The sequence below is a fragment of the Lepisma saccharinum genome, chromosome 28, assembly GCF_977018435.1.
Source record: "Lepisma saccharinum chromosome 28, izLepSacc3.1, whole genome shotgun sequence".
Classification (NCBI taxonomy): domain Eukaryota; kingdom Metazoa; phylum Arthropoda; class Insecta; order Zygentoma; family Lepismatidae; genus Lepisma; species Lepisma saccharinum.
In genome coordinates, this window is record NC_139256.1 from 15,704,943 (window position 1) to 15,725,802 (window position 20,860).

Genomic DNA, 20,860 nt, shown 5'->3' on the forward strand with positions numbered 1-20,860 from the left:
CAGATCAAAACTTCATGTTTTCATATTCTACTACTTAATGCAAGTTCTACATGGATCCACGAGTTTTAAAAAATTGAATTATGAAGATTTTGATGTAACAAGTTACAAAGCACAAATATATGATTAAAATTTTGCTTTTAGTTTCAAAGATTTTTGTTAAACTAGCTGCGTAAAAGTTAATTACAAAATAAAATAACTACGCATTTCAGTGTATTAAATATAACGGATTTTCATTCGTGTAGTGGCTCGAATAGAAGTTTGTCCGAAGGCAATAATAATAATAGCTCAGTCATTAGGGCGTCTAACTACCATGCGAGAGACCCGGGTATGATCCCGGCGGTGGTGAACCGGGATTTATTCCACCTGTTCAATCGGCTCCGGCACTTACCTAGCGTCGTATAAAGTGGACACCTGGAGGAAACTCTGTGAGGTAAAGGCAGCCAGCGGCGTGGTGCTGTTCACATCACCCACACCTTAGGCCGGGATCAAGAAAGTGTGGGGCCCTAACTCCACACTCCCTGTGCGCCTTTATCATGGCGTGATGCAAAGCAAATGGAGCATTTTACTTTTTAAAAGTTTTAAATAATATTAATAAATATAATAAAATGATAGTTTATTAGTTATAATGATATTTATTATTATTATAAATTACATCATTACATTTTATGTCATGGACTCACCACCTCTAATAAAATTCATGACGACTCCCATGCACGCCAAACGTATGAGCTAACATTTTGTTGCAGTAGGTTTAAATTCTGGCGTCGTGAAACACTGCAACTGATTTCTCTCATTCACAATACGCAACCGACCATTTGAAGTATCTAGCAGCTATGACAATTTCCGCTCAGTCTTAGTGTTATCGTGTTCGCAAAATTAATGTTCCTCGCCAAAATTTCTTAATTGGAGCATTAAACAAAATCAACACATTATTACTTTTTTTAATGTAGCTCTACGATGGCGAAGATACGTTGCTCGAGAAAGCTGTTTCCATATTAGTTCTCAGCAATAAACTTACTGTCAAGTGTAGATAAACAGTTGCCTACATTACAATTTCAAAATGGAAATATTGTCCACGTAGACTTGCGCAATGTAATAAACTATTTTTTGTATTTCGCCTCCAACAAAGTTGCTGTGGCTGTTGGATTATCTTATTGTAGATGGGTTTTGATTTGATTTGATTTAGTTTAGTTTATTTTACTTCGCGTTTTGTGCCTCTTGGCTAATTTGCGAAGATGGGGATGAGTGATGAAATGATGAAATTGATGAATGGACATTCACAAACAACCAAGCCCGACCGGGATTCGAACCCGGGACCCTTGGCGTTGATGGGTTTTGATTATACACACGTTTAATGTATATTTTCCCAACTGTTTTAACTATTTATAATAAAATATACGCGGTAAATAATGGAAGTTGACATGCGGTTCACATGTTGCAGCTAGGTCCTCCCCAGTGTAACAAAACAAAGGGGCTCCGACGTCTAGCCTCGATTAGCCTATTTGTGCACAAAGTTGACTTGAAACTAGGCTTGTCAACCCTCTCGGAATGACCGAGAGTCTCCTGGGACCGAACTCACTCTCCCGGTCTCCAGGACAAATTTTGTTTTCTCCCGGCATGACAAGATTGAGTATTATTACATTTTCATTATTATCATTTTTCTTTTTTCAATTGGTATTCACTAACAGAGTTAAGAGACTTGTTATTGCAAAAGAAACAATTAAACTTCAAAATATTATTTCGAAGGTTCATGAAAAATTAGTCCATATTTATCTGAGTGAGATGAAGGAGAGATAGAAAATTTAAACATATTGTTGCCCCAAAGCGTTTACACCACAGGTGCAGAAAACGAAGATTTGATTTGATTTAGTTTGTTTTACTTCGCGTTTTGTGCCTCTTGGCTAATTTGCGAAGATGGGGATGAGTGATGAAATGATGAAATTGATGAATGGACATTCACAAACAACCAAACCCGACCGGAATTCGAACCGGGACCCTTGGCGTCGCAGCGCGATGTGCTAACCACTTTTTTTTTTTTTTTTTTTTTTTTTTTTAAAGGAAATACCCCCTACACGGAGGTATCCCCCACCATTCACTCTTTTTCTCACTTTTACACTTTTCACCACTCGGCCACAGGGTCGGGCAGAAAACGAAGAGAAAGGCATTGTCTCGAGACTTCCTTATTTCCCTGCACCCAATTTTGGTTCTTTATTCAGATTTAGTTCGTTATTGCACAGTGTGGTTATCAGTTCTTGTCATTACCAGTTTCAGATCGTGAGAAAAGAAAAGAAAGTATTACTACAATGCAATTCAATAATGCGTGGAATAGTTATTTCGATTGGTTAAAAGAGTCAGTTTGAAAAGGAATGTAGAGGCCCTATACGTGTAAGACTGTAGAGTATATTAATTTTGATCTGTTTAGTTACAAATTGTGGTTGCTCTGTTGCTTTGATAAAATTTTGTATTCCCAATAAAACAGGTTTCAAAATCCTGGGGGACGGGGTATTTCCCCCACCAAACATTTTCGGGGGCGGGGAGAGTTTTTGTTACAACAAACAAGAGATAAGCAATTACTTTTAATTTGAACTATACTGTGCTAAGAATAATATCGAATACATACACAAATTAGTGTAGTTGTGAGTGTTCAATGTTTTTTCTCTCTCAAGAGATCATTAACAATTCTACTTCAATACACACAATAAAAGTAAAACAAGAATGCAAAACAATAATAACTATGAAATCTAATTGATTTATATGAACATAAAGCAAAAACTTAATAAAAACTTACACATAATAAAACCACTTCAACTATTTCATAATTTATTAACATCTTTAACCAATTAGTAAAGGACGTAGTTTGCTACTTTATAATATCTGATATTTAACAATAACAAATTTATTTATTTATGGATAATTAATAATACATTTTTAAGTTAGTAATTTATTTTTACTTTTAATAACATTATGAATATGTATATCGTATAAATTATATGTATGTTTGTGGGGAGGGGCGTTTGTAGATTAAGATCTTTCTCCCCCACCCCCAACAGTCTTATATGATTTCGCACCCTGCAATAGAAAGTCCACAGCTAACATTCAGGGCATTAATCTTCCATAACATTTTAATCTAAAGCGTTCAAAAGCTGCAAAGAAATCTCCCGGAATTTTATTTTTTTGAAGTTGGCAAGTCTACTGGAGGGTCAAATTCCTGTTACAGCTTCCTTCCTCTTCTCTTAGCAAATACTTGTAATAATAACTGGATTGAGCAGTCATTAAAGATTCCTTTCTCAACACGAAATATTTTGATTTTCCTTTGTGCTATACCAATGAACTATCAAGGCATATAAGCTGACATAGCATCAAAATGTGTTTTTCAGAGGATTCAAACTCACGATCTAAAGCCTTCCTGCTCTTCAAATATACATGTGCATTTTTCAGTGCTGCCATTAAAAGTAACAAACACGCAGGTGTTTATTTCGCTGTATACCTCCATCTATCTCTCCCCCTCCCCCCATTCAGCACGAGAAACCGGTTCTGCAAATGTAGTTCGCCTGCTATTTCACGAGCGTCAGGTGGATGAAACCTTTCAACACAGACGTTACTTGGCTCGTACCCAGCGAACAACGTCCTACCTGTCTGGAAGGAGAGTTTCCCTCCCCTACGTCCGGAAATACAAAAGGATAGCACTGTACCTACCACTCAAACTGAAAAGATGGCAGAATCTCTCTAGATGCTGGTGTTAACAACAGAGTGCTATTTTAGTGATCAATGGTCAAATCCAACTATACATTATCAAAATCTGAATAACCTGAATTCAAATCAAGAATTTGTTGGCCAAATCTTGAACCTTGGAATCACTACCAAATTCCTGAATTCCACAATTCCTATTACCGGAATCGATTTGCATTCGTTGCTGAATGTTCAAATCCCCATCTCTTTTCTGCATTAAGGTCTTGGGTCAGATTCCCAGTGAAACCACATGGTGAAGTGGTTTGAAACCTACTTTGAACTGTAGCTCAAGTCCTGATTAGTCTGAGCATAAAGTGGACTTTAACCCCTTCCCTGTGTTCGACGTAATATTACACCCTTGGTCACTATAGCTTATTCTATGTTGGGCATAATATTACGTCTGCGAACATCTGAAGTAAGAATAATACATTTTTTGTTGGTGAAACATATGTTTTGCTATTGAAGAAACAACCTTTTATTTAGTCACGATTTTCAGTTGCAACAAAGAAGAAGAAGAAAAGGAAGAAGTAGTAGTTCAGATGAAAGTAAACTGTTTTTGTGTTATGCTGACAAAGTGCAAACGTGAGTTTGTTTGTGTGCCGCGTTTAGTCAGTTGCTTTATGTACATTTTTTTGATGTTGCGTTATTTGAACTGTTGGTGATTTATTGTTGGTTTTTGAGTTTGTAAGTTGCTAATAGTATTGTCAAACAGGATTGCGAAATATTTTTTCCCTCATACCTATTGAAGATATTGCAATGAAACTTGGCAGACACATTACACATAGACCATAGTATTTTTCAAGGTAGATTATAATTGGGTACCTATAACCAGGGCCGGTCCAGAGGGCCCCAAAGTTACAAAAAGGAATTTTTCAGAGGGAAATTTCCCGAATTATCCCCGATACACAGAAGGGAAAGCATTTTGCCAGAAAATTACACAGAGAAGGGGTTAAACAAACTTTGGCAAACAATTCTACTCTTAAGTTTCCTCATATATCCGAGACTAAATGCAGAATTGCGGCATTTTTTTTCTTTAAATTATTAAATTTTTACAGTAGTTAATTTTTTTAAAAAAAAATCATTACATCTAGTTAAAAAAACATGAACCATAAAAGAACTCAAACTTCTTTTACAATACAAATTAATAATTTCCTTTGTGATTATTCCACACATCCTTGTCTTATATGATGAATAGTAATGCTCACATGGAAGTGTGAAACAATGGCAAATGCTCAATACAAGATGTTGTATTGGGCAAAATTTAGATAAAGATGAATACATTTCAACACGTTAAGGTACCATTACATTAAATTGAGTCTGAACCATTACCACTTTGAACCAAAATCAAAACCACTAACATTACACTTAGCAATTCCCATTGATACCAAAAACCAATATTTCAACACTGTAACAATTTAAAGTTGTCCAGAATATTTATAAACATTAATGTATAAGCATTCCATGTATATCCTACTAAAACACTTTTGTTTTAACGTATTCAATATTTATTAAAGTAGCTATCATTCAATCACAACATACCCCCCCCCTTTTTACACAATTGTGGTGCATAATTGATAAGTAGGGGCATGCATATTTCGTTTTTGACGAAAAAACGAAATGTGAAAAAACACATTGTAGTGTTAATTTTTAATGTTTTCGAAAGGTGTGAGATGCATTTTGTGACCATGTTTTGTCACGAAATAATGCAAAATGAACTGCAAAAAGCGAAATTAACTCTTAAACATGAAATTTAGGGTTTATTCACCGATGCGACACCTTCTGAGGTCTGAATTATCCTGTGAGTTATGCAATTCCCGGAAAATTGATTAATTCTGCTGTTAATATCAGAAGCAAAAATGGACACCTTTCCACAGAACTAAACTTAATACTCTGATAACTACATAAATGTGCTATTAGAAGTGAAATGTTAATTCAGTGAAATAAGTGTAGTTTTTAAATCAAATTTAGTATATTCACAATTTTAAAACCAAAATGTATTTTTATATATCACTTTTCATCCAATTTTTCAACGCTATAACACCGAAATTTTATTTTATTTACCGCTTTTGAACCTGAAATTGACTCGGTTTTTGTACCGAAATTTTGCTTTTTTATTTACCAAAAATATGTGTCTCTATTGATAAGTTGTGCATGATATAATCCATATTTTTATGTGACATCACCACTTGAAAATATGTGACTGGTATACCCTTTTGGTGTGAGAAAGTGTAATTTTTGTGTTATTGTATGTAAATTGTGCCTTATTTTTCATGTGTACCTCTAGTTTAATATTTATTGTATTGTACAAGTCTATTTTTGTATAATTCTGTGTATATATATCAATATTGTGAAATGCTTTGTGTGGATTTTCGATGGAAACTTATGTAGGTGTCACTTTCCTTTGTATCATGTTTTCGAAATTAGAAAGTGATTAATCTGTGTTTGATCTTTGATCTTGAAAAAATATATAAAAGTGAGGATTTCACAGGAGAAATGCCATGCACCGCAGGTCAACAGAATTCAAACACACAAGAACTGCTCGGTGTTGTACATCATCTTGGTGTGGTTGCTCGGGGTTGAAGCTAGGCCTATACGACCAAAGGTACGCCGATAGTCACACATAGAGGTTGTGTGTTATAGTTGAGACAAGACACCGATAAGTCAAAATCCTTACATTCGTTTGATTTGTATATGTATCTGCATCCCAGCTGTAATAAATGAATAATAAACTCTTTCGCTTTTCATCTACGCTAGTTGTGTGTTTTATTTCTCTGTGCTGTGAAATATTGTCCTTGCCTAACACTATCCCTGTACCCGAGAGGAGTACTTCAGTGAGTTCACTGCAGAGCATTATTGTTATTATTATTAAATATAATACAACCACTGAATACCCTGCCTAATAGCGAAACGTATCATGCGTTTGTGGCATTTGCAGACTCTGCGAGATCTCTGGGTACAGGCTGTTACTGGATAATTAAATTTGAATCAACACTCTCTCATACCAACACAACTACAGGGTGACTCATAAATATGGCTACACATTTGAAGTAATGTAGTGTGTTACTGTACATTGTAGAGGGACATGGGAAATGGTATATTAAACTTAAAACTTCATGTTTTCATTTCAGATAAAAGTCATGCATCCAAGCTTATGTCATTAGTCAAAATGGTGCTGAACATTCAGCAGCAAGTTACAGTTGCAGCGTGGGCAATTGCACACCAGAATGATCGTGAGGGCTGTATGCACAGCAATGAACTTAAACTAAACAAGAATTTGATATAAGCAGTCGGTTTCTCCACTTTCCCACAGTCGACGGCAACAATGTTATGTTAAAATCACGTCTCATGATCATTCTGGCATGGAATTGTCCACGCTGCAAATGTAACTTGTTGCTGCATGTTTAGCGCCATCTTGGCTAATGATGTATGCTCGGGTGCGTGAGTCTTATCTGAAATGTTTTATATACCATTCACAACTTCCCTCTAAATTATACAGTAACACACTACATTTACTTCAAATGTGTAGCCATACTTATGACTCACCCTGTAGTACTGATACATCAATATCAGTACTGACTTGGGACTGACTCAGCCCTACCATGAATATGTGAATGCTTCAAGTTACAGAGTTGATGCCAAATTGTGTCAAAATTTGTTACTCAGGTGTCAAATTATAATTAACCATAAAACACACAGTTGGAGTTATACTTAATACTCACTGTAAAGTTCATCAGGTCCACATTGAATGATCTCCTTTCATGCTCAGTTCTAGGAAGACATTTCAGGTACTTAACTATCTCCAAATTTCCCCTGCACAGCAGCTCACTACGGATATTTGAGTTTATTTGAAGTAAAATGTTCCGGTTTTTTAGAGCAAATTTACTAAGCCTAGCACCACTCACAGAAAAGAAAGCTTCCTCATGATACAAATCAACCAGTTCGGACCTGTCTGGTGAATCAAATATGGAGAAGTAGTGATCCACAAAGGATTCCACAAAGAGTCGAACTCTGTCTTCGGCGATTCCGAAGAAATTCTTTTTGGATGATGGCACGGTGACAGTCCCAGACTTAGGCTGTTTAATTCCTTCTACAGTTTTATCAGCAGATGGGAATTTGATTTCAGTCTTCACTATGCCTGTTATGGATTCTTCACCCTTTGTAGATTTGGATGTAGGAACTTCTGTCTTATTGGCACGTTGGAAACAATACTCAATCTGTTCCGCTGTTGCATCTGTTACGAACAGCATTTCATTTACAATTCTATACGAATCATCCTTAGGGAGGATTACAATGGCTCTATTGAACGACCTTGTTGTAGCGTTCAAATCTTCTGCTACTTCTTGGAAAATACCACTGAAAGACAAGACTATTAAGGATGGAGTAAAATTCAATACATCAATACTGAATGCTTTTCTCTCATGTTCAGTTTCAGGGAGATTTTTTAGGTATGTAACAATTTCTGAAGCCTTTTTCAAAAGCATCCTCTCCACATTCATTGAACCTTTTTCAACTAAAATATTTCGGTTCTTGTCAGAATATATTTTTATCCTTGTACTACTCATAGAAAAAAGGGCATCTTCATGGTACAAGTCTTTCAGTTTAGATCTATCTGACAAGTCAAATATAGAAAAGTAACGATCCAGAAATTTGTTCACAAATTCTTCAGTGTTGTGTGAGCCTTTCCCTAAAAACCTCTGCTTGGAAGGTTGCAAAGTATATGTCTTCGTTTCACCATTCAACATTTTTCTCATGCTATTATCACTAGACACATCCTGGGTCTTCAATGCTGATTCGGCTTTAACCTGCTTCATTGCTTCTTCAGTTTTCACAGTTTCAGCAGAAGAGCCGATAGTTTTCATGTTACTTGGCAGAGTGGACGACATTAATTTTTTACACGTGTTAAGCTGTTGCTCTGTTGCAGCACTTACAAACAACTGTTCGTTTACAATCTTGAATGAGTCCTTGTTTGGCACCATCACAAACACCCTACTAAATGACCTGATTGGTGCTACCTTCAAGTTCTTTGTTGGTTCCCGATAAACACCACTAATGGACATCACTACTAGAGAGGATGTAAAATTCATTAAGTCAACACTGAATGATTTTCTCTCATGTTCTGTTCTTGGAAAAGACTTGAAGAATAAATCTAGTTCTGAATTTTCCTTGCTGAGATCATTCTTTTTGCTGGAATCATTTAGAACCAAAATGTTCGGAGTCTTTTCTGGATAGTTGTTTAGCCCGACACTACGTAGAGAGAAAAGAGCTTTCTGATGGTACAGCCTGTTCAAAGCTGATCGATCAGCTGAGTCAAACAAGGTGAAGTACTGTTGCAGAAAACGTTTCACAAATTTCCGGACTTTCTTTTCATTTACACCAAGGAACGACTGCTTGGAGGATGGGAGTGTGTTTTCCTTTGTTTCGCCTTGAGTCATATGAGCGTCGCTTGACACACATTTGATTTTCACATCAGCTTTGTTTGCTGAACCACTTCCCCCCAATGGTTCATTCTTTGTAGCTCCTGCTGATGAAAGATTTGGATCAGTTGTACTGACCGTGGCAAGGCCCTTAAGAACCTTATAATGTTTACATTGCTCCTCCGTTGTAGTGCCCAGAAACAGTTCTTCATTTACAATCTGGTATGAATCTTTACTTGGAAGGATAACAAGCACCTTATTGAATGATCTAAGATTCATCTTATTATCAGTTTTTTCGTGAAAAATACCACTGACGGTCAGGACGACCAGTGAACGTGTGAAATTCATTACGTCAACATTGAAAGATCTCCTGTCATGCTGGGTTTCAGGGAAACCTTTTAGATAACAAACAATTTCTGTATCTCCCTTAAAGAGCAGCTTTTTCTTTTTCTTACTATTTATGTGACCTAAGACACTCTGGGTCCTTTCTGGGCATCCCTCTTCCCTTTGAACATTGAGAGAAAATAAAGCATCTTGATGGTACAGACTCTTCAATACAGATCTATCAGCAGAATCATATAATGAAAAATAATGTTTCAGAAATTTGTTAGTGAACAACATGACTTTGTTCTCTTTCGTGCCAAGGAAGTTCTGCTTTGAAGTTGGTGTAGCGTAGATCTTTACTGCAGGATCTGAGGTAACATTGTTTGATGAGGATTTTTTTGTTCTTTCATCTGTTTGAATCATTGCTTTGTCTGGGTTGCGTGCTTCACTAGTTTCAATCTGGATGCCATCCTAGAAAACAAAGAAAAGATATGGATGAACCAACATGAAATAAATTTGGTACTGACATAAAATTTTCCAACAACAGATAATCTACTGATTTGATATAAAATTGCAAATGTTCCTCAAAGATCATGAATGGTTAATTAATCTCCTTAATGAAGCCATGTAATTAGGTAGCGTCAATTAGTTTTGATCTGCAAAAGAACGGCAAATTTGGACATTTTCTTTACAAATTTATGGGATGTGAATTATATCTTTACATTCATAAAAATTATAAAATTAAAAATTTTGCACTAATAACATGCTATTTACACATAGTGTAACACCAATTTTATGTTTTTCAGGAGTCCATGCAGTGAAAAATCAATATCCTTCACTCCTTGATAGGGGCATAGAATGACAGTCAATTTCTCAAGTGTATTTTTATGGGGAAGGGGAAAGGCGAAAGCCGAACAAATACAACCACTTTCCCAGATTGTGTTTAAATCCTAGGAAAAGCAGTATTTAGCAACAGTACCCTTGTATTCTGAGAACTCCATATTCCAGGATTATACCACATACCCTGTGATGTGGAATACCATATATAATACAAATAGGAGATGAAATGAACATCAAACCTACATTAGACTGTTTGAGCCTGAAAAATCAGGACTAGAAGAATACTGTATTTCCAAGGGTCACAGGATTTTTATTTCCAGGCACCAAAACCACCAAACACCAGGATCCAGATCATCTAAACTCTGTCCACATATTTAGACTTATATTGGTGTTCAATTCTAAAATCCCTGATGATTTGAGTAACGTGCTTGAAAAGTTGGCTGCTAACGTCGATTTAAACTGGCTGGTATCCAGAGAACACTTGTTCAAATCACGTCACCAGGTAAGTGTACTGTCTCACAATACACTTGTTCACTGATCATAAACAGAAGGCTCGATTGCTTCAACTTGAAAGGGATCTAAGAAACTCCTTCATTTACTCAATATCATCGGGGGAGATGTGACAAATTCAACCCCCCCCCCCCCCTGCCTTTTGGCCCATCCATGTCTCTTAGCCCTCCTCACTTGAGAAGCCTGCCTGCTGAATTACTTGATGAATGAAACTGCTGCAAATGCAAAGAGGAGGAAAGAGTGGGAGAAGTCTGTGGCCAACAGAACAGCCTATGATATCCACATAGCTTGGGAGAACATATGAAGTGGAAAACAGGAGTTCTGGCAAACAAAAGATCGGTAATGTTGTATTATTTAACACTGTCCCTTGCTGTAACCTGGATCATTGAATGTATTAAGCAGGAACACACAAAATGCAAGAATGTAAAATTAAGGTTGCACTGCATATTAGATTGTAAAATTTTAACTAACTTCTCAGTAAATTAATATTAATCCTCTGTATGCCAGTAAACTATTCTAATAGCTAGGGATGTGACGAAGCTGAAAATTTGCCAATGCCGATGTACTCACCGATAATTTTTGGAACCGATGCCGATATTTAACCGATTCCGATACATAAGATTATTAAACAGAAATAGGATGTTATTTTCTGCATGACAAAAATAAATTTGGTATGTACATTTCTATTGCATATCATATGTATATACATATATATTATCTACAAAAGGTTATGTGAACCTAGAGATTTAACATTAGTACACAAGCATTTCTTTGAAATGCAAAATGAATTCCTGTTCTGCCAGATTCAACTTCAGAAATACAAGAGTTGGAAGCACTTCAGGAAGTAACCTACTTCTTCTTATCGCAAATCTGTTCAGCAGCACTGAACACTCAATCACTGAATACTGATGCAGCAGGTATGCTCAGGTATTTTCTCAGCACTTGCTTCAGGTTTGAATACTCATTTTTGAATTTCCAATACAACAGCAGATCCTGGTTCAGCAATGTACTGTTTTATTTCCGATTTATAGTTAGGTTCATCCTCTGAATGAGTGTTTGTAAAAATGTTATTACAAAGACTCTACAATAATGATGAATCATAACCAAATTTTCAATCAATCTAACAAAACTAGAATATAAAACTTACTAGAAGGTAAAACTCTAGTATAATCTGTACTGGTTTAAATATTGGATTTTTGTTGATTCCGATACCGATGCCGATATGTCAATTTCTGCCGATTTTCATACATCTCATAATCGGCTTCGGCACATCCCTACTAATAGCTAATTTAGTTTGAAATAATACATTTGTACACTTAATGAGCTTGTTAAAATAAGTCAAGTTTTTCTAATAAACCAATATGAAATTCGGTAGTGTCTTGAATTGGAATGAGAGGCCAAAAACTGAGGTAACAGAGATGAGATGTCTCTGAAAGAATGACAGACTTTATTGTCTTATTGCTTGCGAATTTACCCTATATTTTCACCCCTTTAGTTTTATGTAATTTCCAACTTAATACCTAAGACACAATTCCATGAACTGTTTACTCACCACAGACTCCACAGGAGGTACACAGTACTGGACCAACCTAAGATTGAAAAAAAAAAGAATATCACACACAAAAGTTAGTATTTTAACTGAATGTTAAAACAGATATCATTTAATCTCAAAATTCAGTTTGATAGTTTCACAACCATCATATCCACTATGCACCACTATGCAAAGTCTCTTCAAAACACCCCTTCCCAACTGAACAACTTTTATTTGACTTGGATGTAAATTATAGATCTTTCAGAGTGAATCCTTCCATCAACAAATGCCACCATTGTGGTTCTTGCTGTCTGCATGAGAGTTTCGTCATGCTTATGCAGGGTGCATCATGGGAAATGGACGGTTTTCAAATGGAGAATTCGAAGCAGGGAAAGGAGTAGGATGAAGTACGATGGCACGGAACTTGATCGGCCATGCCATTTTCTGTTCATCTACGCTCAGCTCAGCATGGCAGTACGTGCAATGTCAGTTGCAGTCATGGCACCGTAGACAGTACAGCATTGTGTGTTCGTATGCGACAGCTTCGTGAAAGGTGGTGAGTCGATTATTGAAACACAGCAGATCTTTCAGAATTAGATGAACTTAAGGATGCCATTCATCAGCAAGCAGGACTGTTGGAGAAAGTAGAAGAGCAGTTCAAGTATCAACTCAACACTTGCATTCGCCAAAACGGTCTTTACTCAAATGACATTATTTTCCATGCATAATCTGCCTCAAATGGCATGTGATACTGTATCATTTCATTGTGGTATATAAAATGTTCACTACATATTACTGGTGTTCTATATATTTTGAAACCGTTCGCTTCCCATGATGCACCCTGTAATGATGCTGTTACTGATCGATCGGCATAGGTATTAGCTTAACTCCTAAGTGTACCTTACAATCTTTCTTAAAGTGGAAAAGAGCAATGGCAATGCAGTATTCTTACCTATAGTAAAAGCTAAGTGTCTTCATCCTCACAACAATTTCTTTTACTGGGTTCTTGTCCAGATTTATCTCTTTTAGCAATGGGAAAGCTCCTAAGCAGTGTAGCTGGGCAACATCTCTTATCTACAAACATATTTTAAGAGAAGCAGTAGTCAGTAAAAGCTTTCTTTGATAGAGACGAAAAAAAAGACTTATCAAGCACTTTTTAGCTTCCACATTACTTATTTTGTCTCATCAAAAATTACAGAAAGTTTTAGAAGTGTTAGAACTGCAAGGTAAAGTCATGTTACTGAAACAAAGAAGTGTACGAATGTAAGAACATTAGTTCACTGATAGTCATTGTAGCCAGTAACTGTTATTTCTATAAATAGCTTCAAGTTACAAACACAATTCTATCACTTCATTACTGAACATGTGAACTTAGAAGTAAAATTCATTAACATTGTAATTAACCAGAACCATCTGGTTAGAGAGAAAATATTTTTGCAAATTTTTATTGGATTATTGAAGCATTTTTATTGATTCTGTGAGCACATTACATGTTGAATTGTATTGGTATTGATAAAATATTTATGCTTGACCACTAAGGTCAAGGGCGACCTTGACCTTGCAACCCTAGGTACTGGGTTCAAGCCCTACGATGGGTGTCCCTTCATCAATTTCATCATAGATCCACTCATCTCAACTGAGCGTAAAACCAACATAAAATAGCAAAAGTACAACAACAAAAAGACTTAATGCATTGCAAACAAGTACTCATTTTTCTATGAAACTGATTTTTTTTGTGTTCTATTAATTTTGGTGCCTACTACCACACTGTACATTACCTCTCCCCCCTCACCCAAAAGAGAAGTGAGTACAGTAAAATCTCGTTAATCGAAATTAATGGAGGGATAAGTTGACCGGTTTAACGAAAGTCCAGATTCACTGAAATAACTTAAAAGAACAGTAGAAAGTGCATTAAAACTCAGTTTACAGCAACAAATCATGTTTATTATGGTGTATTTAAAGGGCATAGGCCTAAATACACTATACAGTACAGTACAAAGTCTGCGGGAAACAGAATTTCATCAGTGGTTGACTGCCTTTTCTTTGGGAAGTTCTCTTCTTGACTTCTAGCCACATTAAAAACCTTGCATTCTTTTTTTGCCTTTGCCTGTCTGCATTAACGAGGTTATACTGTACTTCCATTCAGTATATTAATTTGCTACCACACTTCTCCATTACTCGACATGTTAAGAAAGACTTGGTACTATTGCTGAGCACTTATAATTTCAATATAAATCTGGTTGAATTAAGACGGCGAGGTTTAGAACCTTTTAATATATATACAGAGTGTAACATAAATATATGTCAATACTTGGGGGACATATTTTCCTTACATGGAGACGATGAAACAATGTTATATGAACATGGGTCCGGAAATGCGTCATTGACGTGTTAGAGCACATTTTCGAAAACGCTGCACACTGTGTATGAGGCAAAAGTGCTGTAGTGTGGTATGTCGAAAAAGCTGTCAGATGCCACACACCCCACAACTGAACTGGCAGGAAACATGGTGGGAGACATTGGCATTGACCCCAGGTGTAATTAAGGGGGCGGGGGGTTTGAGAAACACATGTTTCGTAGTCAGGAAACACTTTATTGACACGTTACAGTTTGTATGCCATTACATTACACAGGTAAGGTGTCCCGTAAGAACGCTTTGTATGTCCGTCTGTTAAGCCTAAAGGGGGGGAGCACATAGGGCCCCACCAAGCAATCACCCACAATGCCAGCCCACACATTGACGGCACAACGGTATTGATGACGTAATTGCACAATCGTGTGCAAATTTGCATCTGCCCATACACGCCGATTGTGGAAATTCACAATCTGGTCACGTTGGAAGGAGGCCTCATTGGAAAACAGCACAGTTGCACTAAAGTCAGGGTTTGCACATTGCTGGCGAAACCATTCACAGAACACTATTTGTGCTGAGAAACCGGCTGAAGACGGGTTGTAAATGGTACAGGTACAACCTGTTGTCACGCAACTCTCTCCAGATAGTCATGTGGTCCACATTTCGTCTGGCTGCTAATTGTCTTGTGCTGACACTCTGTTCGCCTTCAATGGCATGCAGGATCGCCTCCACTGGTTGTGGTGTCCTCATCCTTCTCGGCCTCCCCCTGTCACGTGTGGTAGGCGTGAATGTTCCTTGTTACCTCAGACGACGATGTATTGCCTGAAGCATTCTCCTGTCTGGGCACTGTTGTTCTGGATATCTCTCGCGGTACAAACGCTGAGCGCGACTACTATTGCCACCTGCTAACCCATACATGAAATGGGCATCTGCCAATTTTGCATTTGAATGTCTGTACATTTGACTGTACCTGCACCCACGTCCTTGATGAACACACAACAACTGACATTACTTCCTCGATGCTGGTCCGGCAAGCATCGACGTAATTCGCATGGCAAGCTCACTACGTCTTCCTGTGTGCACGGGATGCCACTTGTGGTAAACCGCAGAAATGACACTTGTACCTTTCCCTCCTCCGTACGTTCATCCGGGGGGTTCACCAGAACGTCTACTACATTACATGCGGACTGCGTGTTCTGGTATGGGGTGTTGTGTGATGTAGCAGCATACGAACTGTAACGTGTCAATAAAGCATTTCCCGACTACGATGTGTTTCTCGAACACACCCCCCCCATTTCACCCAGGGTCAACGCCAATGTCTCCCATCATGTTTCCTGCCAGTTCAGATGTGGGTTATGTAGCATCTGACAGCTTTTTTGACATTCCACACTACACCGCTTTCGCCTCATACACAGTGTGCAGCGTTTTCGAAAATGAGCTCTAACACGTCAATGACACATTTCCAACATTATTTCATCATCTCCATGTGAGGAATATGTTCTCCAAGTATTGACATATATTTATGTTACACCCTGTATATAGGGCTGCTGAAGAATATCTCGGAAAGTATATTTACTGAAAAAACAATATTATTAGTAGATAATTAGGGCTGAGCAGATACTGATGTATAACCAATAAATAACCAATAAAATGCCATACGTCTTGATTGTTTCATATTACTGATTAATCTGTTTCATAATATATTACTAAATGCAGAGTACACTTACTTCATTTTGTGATATGTCTATTCTTCTGAGTTGCTGTAGAGGTAACAAGCCTACAGTTAAAAATTCCAAATTTCTGATGCTGTTCTTATGTAAGTCTAGAACCTCCACTTTGAGTGAACTCTTTTCAATTGCCTCAACTATAATTTTAAATACAGTCCTTTCGTAAACAAGACAAAAGTCGTAGTCACTCAACTCTGTAAAACAAAATAAGTAAAAACATCAAATAGTTACATTTGTTGGGAAAAAACAACAGATCTTCAACTGCCCAACAACATATTAAATGCACAATTAGTAAGAGCAATAATAAAAAGTCGAAGATGGCAAGATGTGATGTAAGAATATTTAATAGTAGTTGTGCATAAAATTGACATTATCACAAATAAAGAATATGATATTTGGTCTAGGAATTAATTCATGTGGTTGTTACGCACACATTGAAGCTGTAGTTCAAACACAAAATACAAAAATACCTTAAGAAAAATATTGTCCATCGCGAGCCACCACTTTCGCCCATCTGTCAGGCAAGTTACGGATTCCGTGGCAAAAGAAGTCCTCATCCTTTGAAGCGATCCAGTCAGAGACCCATTTTTCGATATCTTCTGAAGAAGTGAACCGCTGTCCAATCAAATCGTTATTCATGCAATCGAACAAGTAGTAGTCCGAAGGAGCAACGTCTGGTGAATACGGCGGGTGGGGTAAAACTTCCCTTCCGACATTTTCTAAATAGGTTTTGACCGGTTTTGCGACATGTGGGCGAGCGTTATCATGTTGAAAAATAAGTTTATCATGTCTGTTCTCCCATTCTGGTCATTTCCTGGCCAGAGCTTGCTTCAAACGCATTAATTGTTGTCGATAACATTCTCCATTAATAGTTTCACCCGGTTGAAGCAGCTCATAGTACACCACACCTTTCATATCCCACCATATGCACAGCATAACCTTTGCACAGTGAATATCTCGTTTCGGTTGTGATGGACCTGGTTCACCTGGCTTCACCCAGGCCTTTTTTCGTTTCGGGTTCTCGTAATGGATCCACTTCTCATCGCCAGTAACAATGCGATGCAAAAACCCCTTTCTTTTCTGTCTTTGAAGCAGCAATTCACAAATGGGTTTTCATCTTTCAACGTCTCTGTCTTTCAATTCATGTGGAACGCAATGTGACATCTTTTGAATCATTCCCATGGCTTTGAGGCGTTTGGAAACTGTTGTTTGATCAACGCCTAATGCTTCTGCAAGTTCTTCCTGCGTTTGACACGAATCCTGATCGAGCAATGCTCTCAATTCTTCGTCTTCAAATTTTTTTGGCTGTCCAGGTCGCTCTTGGTCTTCCAGCCCGAAATCACCACTTCTAAACCGTGCAAACCACTTCTGACACGTTCGCTCAGCTAGCGCATACACTTCCACCAAAATACGATGACTTTCGGTAGCACTTTTCTGCATGTTAAAGTAATGAAGCAGAACACCCCGCAAAAACACTTTAACTATCTGGCACGAACTGCGCCATGTTCAGTTGACTACAAAATGCTGTTGTTGACGCGTCAATCAACTGCCCTATACTATGAACGATGTGCGCTGACAGGAGTTTTCAATGCATGTGTGGCTACACGGAACTGTGGGACGATATGCTCGTTACGCCATCTCTTGTCCAGGCGCACGAATTAATTCCTAGACCAAATATGATTAGAACGAAGGATAAAAGAAATATGTATACAAAATAAAAAGACAGTCTTTATACACTGTGTATAAGAGTTCTTGTTTTAATCTAAATTTGTCAGTTTAACAAATATAGCTTCCACATAGCAAAAACTTTATGTTCTTTCCTTTGGTGAAAGTGGTGCTGGGTTCAATTCCGTTGGGAGTCCAGAAAGTTCTGTGTTGTCAAGCATCACGATGACAACTGGGGAACTACTTTAAAACAAGAAGTAGAAGGCTGCAGTCTTCGATCCAGTTATGGGATTCAACCAATGAAACAGCAGGTAGGCAGGCTCTGGGTTTCAGATGCTGTTGCATGATGGCGTTCAAAGCTTTAGGTTAACAGTTATTACATCAGATCAGTGGAATATCAGCAAAATTCTCATACTGCTCCGCTCCTGGTGTATAGAAGGCAGCAGATTGCTTATATGTGACGAAACATAATATTTTATAGTTGCCAATTATTTTATTTGAAATCATATTTTTATATTGTTACTAGACGGTATAAAAATAGTAACAAAATTGAGGAAAGATACAAATAATGATTAAAACTGAACCAATAGTCTTTGATACCATTGGTTTCACTTTGGATGAGCTTTGATTTAATAACTGATACTGGCTGATATTTTTCCTTAGTCTCGGTTTGTGGAGTCACAGGGTGGTTCGACACTTTCACAAAGTAAAAATATCATAAATATGCAAAAAGTTGCAATTTACTTTGCACCAGCATTGTCTGCAAAATGTAATATATGATAAACTGACAGCTATGAAATATATTTTGATTATTGTATATCTAAACTTATGAATATTTTAAAGCATAAACCCTGGTAGATTCATATGCTACAGACTTAGCGGAACACTTGCATATTAACTTGTATAAATATTCTGGACAACCTAAAATTGTTAGTGTTCAATTATGAATCTCAATCGGAATCAAGAGGAAGAGTATCAGCTTCAGTTCAAATGGTATCGGCTCAGTTCTACAGAGCGTTTGAGAAGTCCCCACACTCATACTTTAAAAAAAAAAAGCTACTAAGGTATTCATCCAGATAAGTTGGCAAGCCTGTTAGTAGGGATTGGTATGACCTTGAAGAACGAGTTTGTTATGTTTAGAGCAGTGCTACTGTTACGTCCTCCGTATGAGACGTACAATTACAGTTTGTCAACAATACTTTTTAAATATGGAGAAACTATACTCATTTTATCCGCAAAACTGTTTTTCTTCTTTGATCTATTAATTTCAGTGGCCACTGCCACCATCCTCCTTGGAACTTCTTGTACTGTTACTTGGCGTGCTTCTATTGTTCGTCCGTGTCATCTGCTACTTCCCGGCACTAACTGTTGTAGTAGGGGAATCCATGTGTGGTGTGCCTGTCCGCTATCCATGTTTAGCTCATGTGGGAAGTGAATTATGGCATGTGTTTCCTTGACTTTGGTGTCTACGAGTGTGTGGACTGTGCGCTTGAATTGTACCTTTTGTATTTTATGACTATTGTATTTGACGGATCCAGTGAATACACCATATTTATCTACTACCGCATCTCTCTTCTCCCAATTATGAATACCTTTTACGGGTGCACAGAGAATTGCTTTGTTGGAAGCATATTTTTAGTTTAAGTAACATGAAAGATGTGTGGAGAAACAGAGAAGTCTATTTCTACAATATCCAGCACCAGGTAAAAGCCCAGTGTATGATCTTGTACACTGATTTCGTGATACGGGCTCTGTGCATCATAGACAACGAAGTGGAAGACACAGGAATTCCTTCATGACGTTCAGCAGTGAATGGTTACATCTCCACGCAAACATTGAGAAAAGTGGCATGGAACATGTGTGTGGAGTTGTGTTTACGAGAAATTGGTGGCCATTTTCAGCACCTACTGTGAACTGGAACTCCGCAAAAACAACATGCAGAAAGTGGTTTGTGTCTTGTCAGTGTGTTATTGACTTCAGAAATTGCAGTATCACTCACATTTAGTTTACAAAATATTTTTTGTGTGCTTCAAGATATAGTTAACAAATCTATGCATTCATTACACTGACAAGTTCAATAAATTACAAGCATAAAATTCTCAAACTTTGAGTGCAGGGACTTCTCGAATGCTCTGTATAAGTAGTGTGTCGATACTGGTCACAAATTAAGAGGTGGAAATACTATGAGATATTATCAGATTTTTAGAATTGTGACAAGACTATTGAAGTTGATGTGAAGTACCAGCAATGGAGTCAAGAAGCAGAAACCTACCTTCAGAACTATAAAATTCACTTAGGTTGAGTGTTCCACTTGAGGCATCCCATCGTCCTTTCACGGCAATCCTAATCTGCTTCTTTAATTCTTGTGACACTTGTGGTACCCATGAATAAATTGGAGTCACTTCAATGCTCTGAAGGAAAAGAATGAGACAAAAATTGAAGAAATCAATTTACCGCATCTACCTTTCTTATTTATCAAATTTTGTAGTAAAAATCCTACATCAATGTTGGGAGGAAAAATCATTACGCCAGAACTCTGAGGGGAAGGGGAGCTCAAGAGGCCCATGCTCTTTTCATTAAAATTCAAGAAATCATCTTGTTATTGAATAAATGCTTCATTTGTTGATTATATATGTGCAGTTATTTATTAACGAAATAATTACTAGAATTACCATAATTAATTAGAAATAACCAATTATTGCAAGCCTGTCACACACATATTTTAATTATTCACTAGGGATGGGACCGATTAATCCATACTCTATCG

The 20,860-nt window shown here is 37.3% G+C and overlaps 1 protein-coding gene across 3 annotated transcripts in view; it reads right to left on the reverse strand.

Moving 5' to 3' along the window:
• Positions 1-20,860, reverse strand: part of LOC145981023 (uncharacterized) — a 105,348-nt gene that overhangs the window by 62,117 nt on the left and 22,371 nt on the right. For all 3 annotated transcript variants that reach the window (XM_083114122.1, XM_083114121.1, XM_083114120.1), the window contains 5 exons: positions 20,366-20,504; positions 16,429-16,622; positions 13,301-13,422; positions 12,370-12,406; positions 7,449-9,938 (listed from right to left, as the gene is read on the reverse strand). In XM_083114122.1, coding sequence (XP_082970248.1) covers positions 7,449-9,938; positions 12,370-12,406; positions 13,301-13,422; positions 16,429-16,622; positions 20,366-20,504 — 2,982 coding nt within the window. The remainder of the gene's footprint in view (positions 1-7,448; positions 9,939-12,369; positions 12,407-13,300; positions 13,423-16,428; positions 16,623-20,365; positions 20,505-20,860) is intronic.